Raw genomic sequence first — 12989 nt, forward strand, 5'->3', positions numbered from 1 at the left:
CACACTCTCAGACAAAACATTCATACACATTAAAAAGTAAAACTAAATGCTGTCGCCCCCCACACCCAAACACATACACACACCCAAAACCAAAGTCATAGGATAGCATCTAAGCTCCTGTATCCGCACCACAAAAGGTCAAGCTTCGAACCCAAGTAAGCTTAAAGCTCCTTGGAAACACTCAGTTCTGAGGAACTGAATTTTCCCATGCACTTATCTGATGGTCTCTTACGGCCCAGAAAGGCTTTGTACTGCTGTGTAGCCAGGGATGACCCGGAACTCCCGATCCTCCTGCCTCCACCTTCCCAGTGTTTGGGTAACAGAGTTGCACCCCCATGCCTGACTTCTGCAGAGTTAGGGATGAAGTCCAGGCCTTTGTATATGCTAAGAGAACATTCTACCAGATCCCAGCCCCCCACTTACTTTCAAAACTTCTCACCTGCCACGGGAGTTGCGCCTGGCAGTAGGAGGCTGGCAAGCTGGACACTGCCACTCACCATCTGGTACTTCATAGAGGGCCGGCCTCAGACAGAACAGGTGGAAGGCTTTATTACACTCGTCACACAGGATCAGCTTGTCATCCTCACCTGCAGACAGACACACACAGCACTGTTGGCAGCACAACAGAACAAACGCCGTGGGGCAGCACTTCTCTCTTCCCTTTTTAAAGGTTTATTTTAATTTATGTCCATGAGTGCCTGTGGGAACGTATGCCATGTGTGTTTGAATCTGTGAAGCCATAGAGAGCACAGGATCCCCTGGAACTGGAGTTACAAGAACTGCCCAACACGGGTCCTCCGGAGAAGCAGCAAGCACCTGTGAGAGCTGGGCCACCACCCCAGCTCCTTTTTCTTTCTTTCAATATAAGGTTTCAGCGTTCAGCCACAATGGGGGAGCTCCTCCTGGCCCTGCCTCCCAGGTGATGGGATCACAGGAACACCCATCACTCAGCTGCTTCTGTGTGCACATGGAGGCTAGAGGCTGACATCAGTTATCGTATTTGACGGCTGTCCACCTTATATACTGAGTCAGTCAGTCTCCCCCCCCCCACCCCGCCCCCTCTCTCTCGAATCCCGAGCTCAAGGTTGGTTCTGTAAAAGCCCTTGTCTCTACCTCCTAAGAGCCTGGGCAGGAGGGCCGCCATGGCCGATGGGGACTTACGTGGGTGCAGCACAGAGCTCTGGCCCCCATGCTTACACACAGGCATCTTACCTACCGGGTCATCTTTGCAGCCTGCATTTTTAAAAAATGAATTTACTTTCTGAAAATTGGACAATTTAGGGAGAGTTCCTAATGTATCTCCTCAGAACTATCTAGAATCAGGGCAGGACAGTTAGTAGTCACTAAGTTTACCTGGGCATCGTGACACACTCCTTTAATCCCAGCACTGAGGCGGCAGAAGAGGTAGGTATTTTTGAGTTTCTGTCTCGCCAGAGTTACATGAGACCCTATCTCAGAATAAGTAAATAAGTAGGGGTTGGGGATTTAGCTCTGTGGTAGAGCACTTGCCTAGCAAGCGCAAAGTCCTGGGTTTGGTCCCCAGCTCCGAAAAAAAGAACCAAAAAAAAAAAAAAAAGAAAAGAAAAAAGTAAATAAGTAAATAAAACGTGTTTAATTGTATGGGTATTTTAACTAAAAGGCAGCAAAAAAAATTAAAATAATTAAAAAAAAAATCAATGGTTGGAGACTCTGCTGTTCTCCTTGGACCCCCAAATTCTTCCACATGTCTGCCTGGGTTCTCAGATCTGGTTAACTTCCTTCTCTGACTGCCAGTCTAGTCAGTTTTACAGCAATCAAGTCTACACAGTGCCTCACCCTTTGGAAACTGAACCCCTAAGCTAATTCATGACATAGAATTAGTCAAGGAAAAGTAAAAAACATTTCCAAATGCGTGGCCCTGGACTCAAGGCTTTAAAGACTGAGGTCGGGGTGCGCGATATGCAAAGACTGCCCCCTGCTGGAAGCACTGACCTCAGCTCGGCTCACAGGCCCGAGGACTGCAGATTTTACTCCACTAACTCGCTCCTGCACAAAGTGAAGACTGGGCAGCTGCTCCAGTCACACACCGTGGATGCTCACACACCGCAGATGCTCGCACATGCTGGTCACCAGCAGGAGATCGCAAAGGGGAAATCTGCCCTACCCAGTTAGAGGTACACACAGAAGGACTAAATGACGGACAAAAATTCCTTCAGAGAGTGGGCTGTAGTGGTGCACTCCTGAATCCCAGCACTTGAGAGACAGGCAGGCAGTCTGGGCTACAGAGCAAGTTCTAGGACAGCCAAGGCAACACAGAAAAACCCTGTTTCAAAAAACCAAAATCCCTTCAAAAGAGAAAGAAAACTTTGAGTGGAACACTTAGCTATCAACTCTCCTCAGTGCGTACCTTTCTTCCGGCAAACCTTGCACCTGGCGTTTTCTGCAGACATATCCCACTTGATACACGCATCCAGCATCCCAAGGAGGACGTGCATTCTGGAGAAGGTCTGTGCTTCACGGATGGCGGTTTTCCATTTCTCCAAGGCAGAGGCAACCTAAGCAGCAAGGAGACAACCTGATGGCATGACCATGACCTCAAAGATTACAAAGGGGTCTGAGTGGGTAAAGACAGAATTCGGAGGATTCTAGAGTTTCATTAAAGCCACCCACTTATATGATACTCCCCCATCAAGGCTTCAAAGGATAAAAAAGAAGCTTGGCAGAGGTCACACCAAAACTAAGCATACAGTAGGGTCGAGAAGCAACATGTCTCTTCCAGTGAAATCATTTAGACGTAGGAATAAACACCAGCACACATGATCAATGTACGCCCTACAAAACTTTGGCTAATGAGTCACCCACTCAGGCCACAGATACGGTGAGTCTTATCTATAAAGCTGTGAACCTGAGATAAAGCTCCTCTCATCTGCGTGTCACCAGCCTTTACTCAAAGCGAAAGTTCTCATGTCCCAAGGACTGTAAGGGACTGCCACATGAAACATCTATGGGGTACATGCACTAGGCAAATTCATACCTTTAAATATTACACAGCACCTCATAAATATGCAGTTACCAGGTATTAATGAGCGTCTAGACAATTCAAATGGGGCTAGAGATGGCTAGGAGAAGAAGAGCACTGGCTGCTCTTGTAGAGGACCTGGGTTTAGTTCCCAGTATCCACATGGTGGTTTACAAGAATCCACTTCAGAGAATCCAACATCCCCCCTCTTCTTCACACACACACACACACACACACACACACACACACACACACACACACACACACACACACTCACACTCTCTGGCAAACCTTACTCTATGCCTCTATGCATAAACTAAATCTAGTCAGGTTGTGGTGAGGCACGCTTTTAATCTTAACACAGAAGACGCAGAGACAGGAGGATCTCCTGGTCTACAGAGTGAGTTCCAGGACAGCCAAGGTCACACCAAGAAACTGCCATAAATAGACAAACAAATGAATGACTTAAGTAACTAAATGAAGTGTGTTTAAAGAGGGGGAGTACTAGCTACTCTGACTTGATATTATACAGATGTACATACACTGAGTTATAATGCATACTATAAATTTATACAGCTAAAATAATAAAGGCAAGTTGAGCCAGGTCTGGAAGCTTTCAGAAGGCACGAAAGTCCTGTGCGCATGGATAAACACTAGGGAACCTGGAATGCTAAGCACACAGGGCTTTACTTTGAGGAAGGGATGCATAACCTGTTATCCTCCTAGAAAGCTGGGAGTAGACATACATTCTAGCCTGGTGACCTTTGTGATATCTGAGTGGCTGGAGGCCACACCAGATCCTCCCCTAAACCCTTAACCTAAGTTTGTTTTTTTCAAGCTACAGAAGCCATCTACGGAAGCTGTCAAGAGCAGTCGCCTATACAATCCGTCTTTACGGAAGGTGTCAATGCACTTCCCACCACTTTGATGTAATCACCTCCCATCTTTAGCTTTCTGTGTGCTTTACTGTACACAGGGAAGTTTTCACCAAAGTGTACTGTACTTAAAAATGCCTAAAATAAGTTGCCCGGGGTCAGAGTCCTGATGTCATGTTCAACATGCCTTCTTGCCTCCTTCAGACCATTCTATGCTGTCTGCGGTGCTCAGAGGCTCCCACAGCAATTCAGATCTGTAATTTCAGCACTTGGGAGACAGTAAAACTTTGTCTCATAAAAACAAAACAAAATGAAAAAGTGGCAGACAACAGGGTTGTCAGAACAAATACAGACAAAAAAACGCCAGACATAGTGACGCACATCTGTTATTCCACACTCAACAGGCTGAGACAAAATTAGATTTGAGGCAAGCCTGGACCACATGGTTAAGACCCGATGTTAAAGGAGACCAAGGCAGAGAAGGAGTGAAGAGGTAGAAAGAGAGCAGGATTTCTCCCAGGATTTTCCTAAGTACGCATTATCTTTCTCAATTTAGAGGAAGAAAATTGGTGTTATATTTACATAGATCAGGACTGAAGAGGTGGCTTACGGTTGGGAGTACTTGCTGCTCTTGTAGAGAACCATGGTTCGGGTCCCAGCGCTCACATCAGGCAGCTGAGAATTGCCTACAACTCTAGTTCCAGGGGAGCTGATGCCGCCTTCTGGTTTTTGAGAGCACTGTATACACACGGTGCACATAGACAAGCTGGCACACACATATCAACGTAGGTGAAAATAAATGCTACTTTTTAACTTTTTAAAAACTGCAGACCCTAGATCATGTATTACTACAAAAAGGACCGGCGAGACGATCTCACAGAACCAAAGAAACTGGAGCCCAGAAGAGAGACTGACATAAACTCATGTAGCAGCCTGGTCCCGGCCAAGGAAACCCTGGCCCTTGCTAAGTGGAAACTTTCAAAGCAGAGGACAGTGGAAAATTTTGAGCTGTGGCAAAGCTGACCTTTGGTGGGAGCTGCTGGGCAGGATATTGCTAGAACAGAATAGAGCAGAACCACTCAGCAAGCAACCTAACTGATTTTTCCAAGAAGCTCTCCACTTTTGCACTCAGTCTAGGGCTTACATTTATTTCAGCTCAGGGTTTAGTACACAAAGGGACCTTAATGGGACTTAATTACCTGTTGGTCCTCAGTAAGAAGAAAATCTCACAGGAAAAGTAAATAGCAAGGAAACATTTTTCCAAGAACTTTCCAATAAAAGTCCCTACAAAGCTGGGTTAAAGGGCACCATGGCTCACAGGGCAAAGCCACCTGCCACCAAGCCCAACAATCAAAACTCCATCCATCTTGGGGCTGGGGATTTAGCTCAGTGGTAGAGCGCTTACCTAGGAAGCGCAAGGCCCTGGGTTCGGTCCCCAGCTCCGAAAAAAAGAACCAAAAAAAAAAAAAAAAACAAAAACTCCATCCGACAGTAAGACCTAGGTGATCAAACAACCGACTCCTCAGGCTGTCCTCTGACCTCCACTTGCTGTAGCACAGAAATATGTGCAACACACATACGACTAAAACCAAAACTGGGGCAAATTTAATCTAGGTCTCTAACTTCAGCACGCGAGCCCGAGGCTGAAGCTGTCTCAGAGATCACCTAGAATACTATCTGGGTGCTAAAGGCCACTAAAAGAAACCCAGGAAGAGTTCTTACAGTCGTGCTAGTAAAATACTGATTAGGTGTGAAGTCCCATTGTGAAGTAAATCAGCCTCTCACCCCAGATGATCACCCTGAATCATATACCACTGTGGTCTAAGAAAAGGAAGGAGAAACTTAACTGTGTACAAACTCTCGAGGTGTTTTAGGAAGAGGAGGGACTTAATCCTAAGCATTTCTGCTTGTAATCACATAGGCACACGTAACGGCTTGTTGGACCAGCTAGAACTGGAGTTAAGACAGTTGTGAGCTGCCACATGAGCGTTGGAAATCGAACCCAGGTTCTCTGGAAGAACAGCCAAGGCTGTAACTGCCCCGCCATCTCTGCAGCGCCTGAGAGTGACTTCTGAAAAGTCTCTGCCTGTGGTGCTGCACGCCTGTTACCACTTGGGAGATGTTGAGTAAAAGGACTCGGGTTCAAGCCTATGTTAAGACCCTGGATCTAAACAAAACAAAACAAAGAAAGGAAACAAAGGCCAGGCATGGTAGCACACACCTTTAATCCCAGAGGCAGGTAGAACTCTGAATTTAAGACCAGGCTGGTTTACATAGAGTTCCAGGCCAGCACAGTGAGACCACTGGCTTAAAACAAAAATAAAAGAGAACTAGATAGATTTATCTCACAGTGAGACAGACTTCATTTTAATCTGCACTTAGGTTCCTTCAGAACCCAGCCCCCGCCCACTACTACTACTGCTGGGAAGCTCTGACACCCTGGCACTCATAAGTTAGCTCAAGGGCCACTCCTATCCACCAGCACAAATGGCCTGGACTCACAATGACTTTAATTTTTTTCCTTTTGAGGCAGAGATTCTATATAGCCCTGGCGTCTCAGCCTTGAACTCAGAGACTTGCCTGCTAGGAGGGGTTGAGTTCAAAGATGGTGTGAAAGGAAAACTCGTGGAAACCCCATGTAAGTCCATCTTTTCTGAGCTAGCAATGGCTGGCTGACACAAGCACAATCCTCTCTGGTAAAGCTGAGGCAGGAGCATGGAGCCGCAGCAGAAGCTGGCCACACTGTTAAGGAAGAACTGGGACTCAGCTCACTGTCATGCTTGTCATGTGACGCTGTGCCTGCCACAGGACAGCACGCTCAGGGTACTTTCTACCCTGCTGTATGTCCAACACCAGCTGTCCCTACAAACAGCTGAGGCTACTACTGTCAGCGGGCGGCTCTCTGCTTCTCCGTCTTACATTCACACAAGTCCCCTAAAGCAAGAACCCGGTGCTTAGACTCAGCAATACCTTTGCTTCCTCTACCATTTTCTTCTCTTCATCTACTTCCTCGGACTTCGTGGAGTCTTCACTTTGGAGTTTCCGTTTCTTCTGTTTGGGAGCCATGAAACCTTGCAGAAATTTCTTTATGACACTGGCTTGAAGGGCGATGACGCATTCACCAAAATCCTTCAGTTTCTCTAAGGAGATGACCTAGGGAAAGATTTTAAATTGACACCAAGAGGAGAACGAGACCATTAAAGAGTCCGCCTGTAAGTTCCTAACATCCCAAGCCAAGTACCAGAACAGTTCCGCGAGTCCTGCGCGCCTTCCATGGTAGACTGGGATCTACCAGCACCTGACACTCGCACTTCCCCAGAAAGGATCCAGAAGATTGAAACTCCATCTGCTCCTGTATGGACTCACTATTCCTTACTGCGTACAGGACAAACTTGAGGGTTGAGGTACAGAGGCTGTGTGAAGCATGTGGGAGGCCATACCTTTAAACCCCAGTACCGGAAATAAAACACAGGCAAGAAAGCAAAGACAATCTGAGAAGACTCAAGCTCTCCACTTCCTGGCTGGGCTCAAGCACTAAGCTTTACATTTCCCACCTCCACTAAACCTTTGTTAATTTTATGGCTGTTGAGACAGGCACCAAATCCTTATCTTTCTTTGCACATTCTTTGTGAAGCTGCAGAGATGGCTGAGCAGTTAAAGAGTGTGCACAGCTCTTGTAGAGACCCAGAGTTCAGTTCCCAGCACCCACGTCAGAAGACTCAAAATCACCAGTTAACCCAACTCCATGGGATCCAGCACCTCCAGCTTCCAGGACAAGAACTGTGTGTGTGTGCGCGCGCGCACACACACACACACACACACACACACACACACACACACACACACACACACACCAAAAATAAACTGGAGGGGCTGGAGAGATGGCTCAGCGGTTAAGAGCACTGACTGCTCTCCCAGAGGTCCTGAGTTCAATTCCCAGCAACCACATGGTGGCTCACAACCATCTGTAAAGAGGTCCGATGTCCTCTTCTGGTGTGTCAGAAGACAGCTACAGTGTACTTATACATAATAAATTAATAAATCTTAAAAAAAAAAATAAACTGGAGCTGGGAGTGGTGGCCCAAGTCTTTACTTCCGGTGCTTGAGAAGCAGGTAGGCCTGAGGTGGAGCAAGGCTGCTCAACATAGCAGAGTCCCTGACCAGCCAAAGCTACACAGTGATACTTTGTCTCAAAAGAAAAGGAAAAAAAAATTAAAAACAATTTTTGATACAGGGTCTCACTAGGCAACACTGGCTGGCTTGGAACTCACTATATAGACCAGGATGGCCTCCAAATCATAAAGACCCACTTAACTCTGCCTTCCCAGTGCTGGGATCAAGCTCATGCTATAAAACCATGTTTGACGTACACTTTTAATAAAGATGTATTTTACTTCTCATCACACATATGTGCCTGCCTGAATATGCGTGCATGAGTGCAGTGCCCCAACGTGTCTGGTGCTGGAGGTACAGCTGGGTGCTTCACAGAGCGCTGTGTGCTCTTCGTCATGGAGCCAGCCCTTCAGGTCACAAAACTGTGCTTTAAACGTTGTGCACTACAATCTTGACAGTCACATAAGGAATGCCAATTTTTAAAGAAGTGTGGTGGTGTACACCTTTATTCCTTGCACTAGGGAAGCAGAATCAAGAGATCACTTGTGTGTGAGGCTAGCTTGATCTCACATATGAGTTTTGTAAGGTCCATGTAGTAAACCTTGCCTGAAGAGAAAAAAAAAAATCAGGCCAGAAAGAAAAACAATCCAATGTCAGCAAGAGAAAGAACTAGCTTTGGCCCACTTCCTGATAAATACTTAGCAAACGAAAGCCATGACCGAGAGAGCTTTATGTACACATTTTGGTTCCACATGTATCATCCAAAGCAAACCTAACCAGAACGCAACCCAGCTCCCCAAGGGGGTTTCTTGCACTCTTACCCGGGCTTCAAACTCGGATGTTCCCTCCATGTAGCCAAGTCCTCCTTTCTGCAGCCTCGTCGCCACTTCGATGAGATCACTCCTCAGGAAGTTTAAGAGCTCCTGGTTGCCGTCACAAGATTTTAGACCCAAATTTGGCTTCCGAGCCAGATGAATGGAGTGTGTAATTTCTTGGTACCTACAGGAGTTGAGATTGAGAAAGGGGGAAATTATAGAAACTTCTTTAAAACTATTTATTTTATGTATATAAGTACACTGTAGCTGTCTTCAGACACACCAGAACAGGGCATCAGATCCATTACAGATGCTTGTGAGCCCCCACATAGTTACTGGGAATTGAACTCAGAACCTTTGGAAGAGCAGTCAGTGCTCTTAATCACTCAGCTACCTCTCTGGGCCCCTAAAGAAACTTTTGCAAACGCTCTCTACATCCCCCAGCAGCCAGTAACCGGTTCTGTTCCTGTGTTATTCTATATTGGATACTGACCCATCACATATACAGAATCATACAATACATGGCTTTTCATATCTGGCTTCCTTTGCTTATTAGCAAATGTTTTGATACTTACCCCATGTGGCAGCACAAACCAGGGCTTCACAATTTTTTTAAAAAAAATGTTTATGAGGTTTTTTGTCTGCATGTGCTGTGTGTGGCCGTCTCTCCAGTTGTCATCCCTTTGTAAGTGAGTAAATGGTGTGCTAGCTGACGTCACACTGTCTCTCTACAGTAGACAGTTACGGCATCCATCTTTGGTCTACCATGAATGATGACGGATCAGTTTTGAACACTAATTCAGGTAGGAATGCATTTTTGCAACACTGCTTAACTACAGTGGCTCACAGCTTGGTTCAGGCCACACATTAGTCAAAGAGCAAGGATGCTACCCGTGGATCATATATACCACCCTAAAAGTGTATTTTCCCAAATAAACATGATGCTCAAAAAGATTACAAACTATGTGAACATCACAGGTTACAGACTTATCTTGTAACGTTAATAGATTATCAACAAAAAGTCAGGTATGACTGTACACAGCTCTAGGCAAGAGCTCCTTGAGACTTGCACAGCACACAGAGGGTAGAGGCAGGAGAGTAAGAAGGTGAAGGTCATCTTGTGCTATACAGAAAGGAGACCCTGTTTCAAATAGGCATGCAGGTTGAGGCTGGAGAGACGACTTAGCTGTTAAGAGCACTGGATGCTCTTTCAGAGGACCGAGGGTTTTTTTGTTTTTATGTATTTATTTATGTATTTATTTATGTATTTATTTATTTATTTATTTATTTATTTATTTTTTATGTACAGCATTCTGCCTGCATATGTGACTGCAGACCAGAAGAGGGCACAGGATCTCATTACAGATGGTTGTGAGCCACCATGTGGTTGCTGGGAATTGAACTCAGGACCTCTGGAAGAGCAGTCAGTGCTCTTAATCACTGAGCCATCTCTCCAGCCCGAGGACCGAGGTTTTGATTGCTTAAGCACCTACACAATGGCTTTCAATCTACAGCTCCAATCCTAGGAATACCCACAGCTCTTCTGGCCTTCTAGAGCACTAAACACACATTGAACAGACATACATACAGACAACACACTCATACACATAATATTACTGAATTAAAAATCAAAGAACAGTCCCCAGCTCCGAAAAAAAAAAAGAACCAAAAAAAAAAAAAAAAAAAAAAAATCAAAGAACACACACACAGAAATCAAGCATGCCAACAAGCCCAAACCAAACCCATCTTGTTGCTGAGTATCATGGTGCACTCTTTAATCCCAGCACTTAGGAGGCAGAGGCAGGCAGATCTCTTGTGAGTTTGAGGCCAGACTGACCTACAGAGACCCTACTTCAAAAGCACACCGTGACTCACACACTGACACTGACATTGAGAAGCACTTACCGTTTCTCCAGTCTCTCTTTCAGCTGACTCTCCCTTATTCCCTGAGGATGCAGGCAATTGAGCAACTCATCCAGTTCCTTCTGACTGTCACACAGAAACCTGAAGAGGAGAAACAAACCTTAAAGTTGGAAATACAACGAAAACCCAACAGTGTACGAAGTCTCAGGCTGACAGTGAGTGAGAAATGCAGAATTCCAAACTGTTTTCCGTCTAATGTTTTCCATTAGAACACCTGATATTAACTTTACTGTAAGTTATGGAAGAGTGAAGGGCTTCTGCTACTATACAGTAACATGTTTGTTTTTTCTGAGACAAGGTTTCTCTCTGTGTAGCCCTGGCTGTCCTTGAACTCAAGAGATCCACCTGCCTCAGCCTCTATTCTGGGACTAACAGTGTGTGTGTGCCAATCACATGGCTCATGATAGACTGTATAAAGACAACAGAACACCTGTCCTAACAACGTCAAAAAGTAAATTATACCTTAAACAAAAACAGCTAAGTGACTGCACCAAACATATTTTATATAATCAAAGGTAGTAAAGACCTCACAAAATCTAGCTCTTTGCCTAAAAGCAGAATTGTACATACCCAGGAACCAAAAGTCATTTTTAATCTTTTTCCATGGGTAAAATTTACTTAATAATTACATTTACCTTAATTTTATTTTAGACATACTTTATAAAGTATAATCAACAAATTCAAAAGTCTTCATATTCCCAAATTGATTCAGAAGCATTTGGCAGTGCTACATAAGATGCATTACACAGCAGACGTATGGTGCACGCCTGTAATCCTAGTACATTGGGAAGCTAAAGCAGGAAGATTAGCGTGAGCTCAAAGCCAGCCTGAGCTACACAGTGAGTTCCAGGCTAACCTGAGCTACAGTGTAATACTATGTGTCTCAAGAATTGGGGGTAAATCCAGCACGTAATATACCAGATTATATTATAAAGAGGTCTGATGGCTAATCTCGGTTGTCAATTGGATACAACTATTATTAAGAGGCGCCCTCAATTTGGGGAACTGCTTTCATCAGACAGGCCTGTGGGCATTTCTTGATTGCTTTCACACTGTGGGCAGGAAGTACCATGCCTAAGTAAAGGAAAGAAGACAAGCTGAGAGTGAGCCTGGGAGCAAGCCAGGAAGCAGCATCCCTCGGTGACCCCTGCCATGAACTCCTTCCTACCCCGGCTCCCCTGGAGGATGGATGGGAACCTATAAGCTAAAATGACCGTTTTCCTCTCAAAGTGCTTTAGGCCACAGTGTCTGTTTATCACAGCAACAGAAACCAAAGTAGAACAAGCAAGGGAAACCAAATCTGAACTTTGAGAGAAATAGCTGGTTACCCAAAGATCACATGTGGTTTTGTAACAGTGAGGTTTTGGGCCTTCTTTCCTTTGAGACAGGGTATTATGTGGCCCAGGCTGGTCCTGGACTTGATATGTCCGGCTTCCATCTCCAAGTGCTGGGTTCCAGGAATGCACTCACTCCCACAAACTGCTTGAGAGCTGCTGGAGATGCAGCGCAGAGCTCACTTACATCAGGCAAGGGCTCTCCCAGTGGAGCTACCCCTCACCCAACAGTAGGCTTTGACATGCAGAACATGTGCGACATGAAATGTCTTTGACATCACTGTGTTAAATAGCTCTCCCTCAACACTGGGAAGGAGTGACAGTGAGCAAGCCAACCGGGGCTCTTACCATAGGTTCTGCCCTTGCTTGGGCACAGTGGTCTCCACAGCTTCTAGAGCTGATCCAAGGTGTGCACTCACACTTGCGTTTTTGCCTAGGTTTGCTTTCTTACCTAAGAGAAATGCAAATGTTAGATTTAATACATTAAAAACCAACTCCTTGTTCAGAAAACCTAAGCAGACTCCATGCCCAGCCTAACAATATACAGATGCTGCCTATTAAACACAGAATACATTTATAATTACTAAACTGTCGAATTTTAATTAATAAGATTTAAGAAATATATAAATAACTATTCCCAGATTTACAAGTATTTCATTTAATAAGAGCATTACAAACTATAGTTATATTACATAAAAAAATTAAATTCCAAACCTTGAGAAAGTATGTTTGCTTAAAAAGAAAACCGTATGTTTTAAAGCAGTGGATGTTAATATCATATGAGTCGTTTGTTGGGTCTCACATGGTCCCCAACCTTTTGTTTTATAGGTATAATGACAGACAGTACATACTGGACGTGTTCAGGGTTTGGAGACATTTGCACATGCCTGCTGACATCTAGTGGCCAGAGGAAGAGGTGGTACTAAATATC

General features: G+C 45.0%; 1 protein-coding gene across 5 annotated transcripts in view; it reads right to left on the minus strand.

The window, feature by feature from the left end:
• Baz1b (bromodomain adjacent to zinc finger domain, 1B) overlaps positions 1 to 12989 on the minus strand; it is a 58139-nt gene that overhangs the window by 7276 nt on the left and 37874 nt on the right. For all 5 annotated transcript variants that reach the window (NM_001191916.1, XM_087579067.1, XM_087579069.1 and 2 more), the window contains 6 exon segments: positions 440 to 587; positions 2387 to 2534; positions 6844 to 7026; positions 8808 to 8985; positions 10707 to 10805; positions 12407 to 12509. In NM_001191916.1, coding sequence (NP_001178845.1) covers positions 440 to 587; positions 2387 to 2534; positions 6844 to 7026; positions 8808 to 8985; positions 10707 to 10805; positions 12407 to 12509 — 859 coding nt within the window.

The sequence above is a fragment of the Rattus norvegicus genome, chromosome 12, assembly GCF_021556685.1.
Source record: "Rattus norvegicus strain SHRSP/BbbUtx chromosome 12, alternate assembly SHRSP_T2T, whole genome shotgun sequence".
NCBI lineage: Eukaryota > Metazoa > Chordata > Mammalia > Rodentia > Muridae > Rattus > Rattus norvegicus.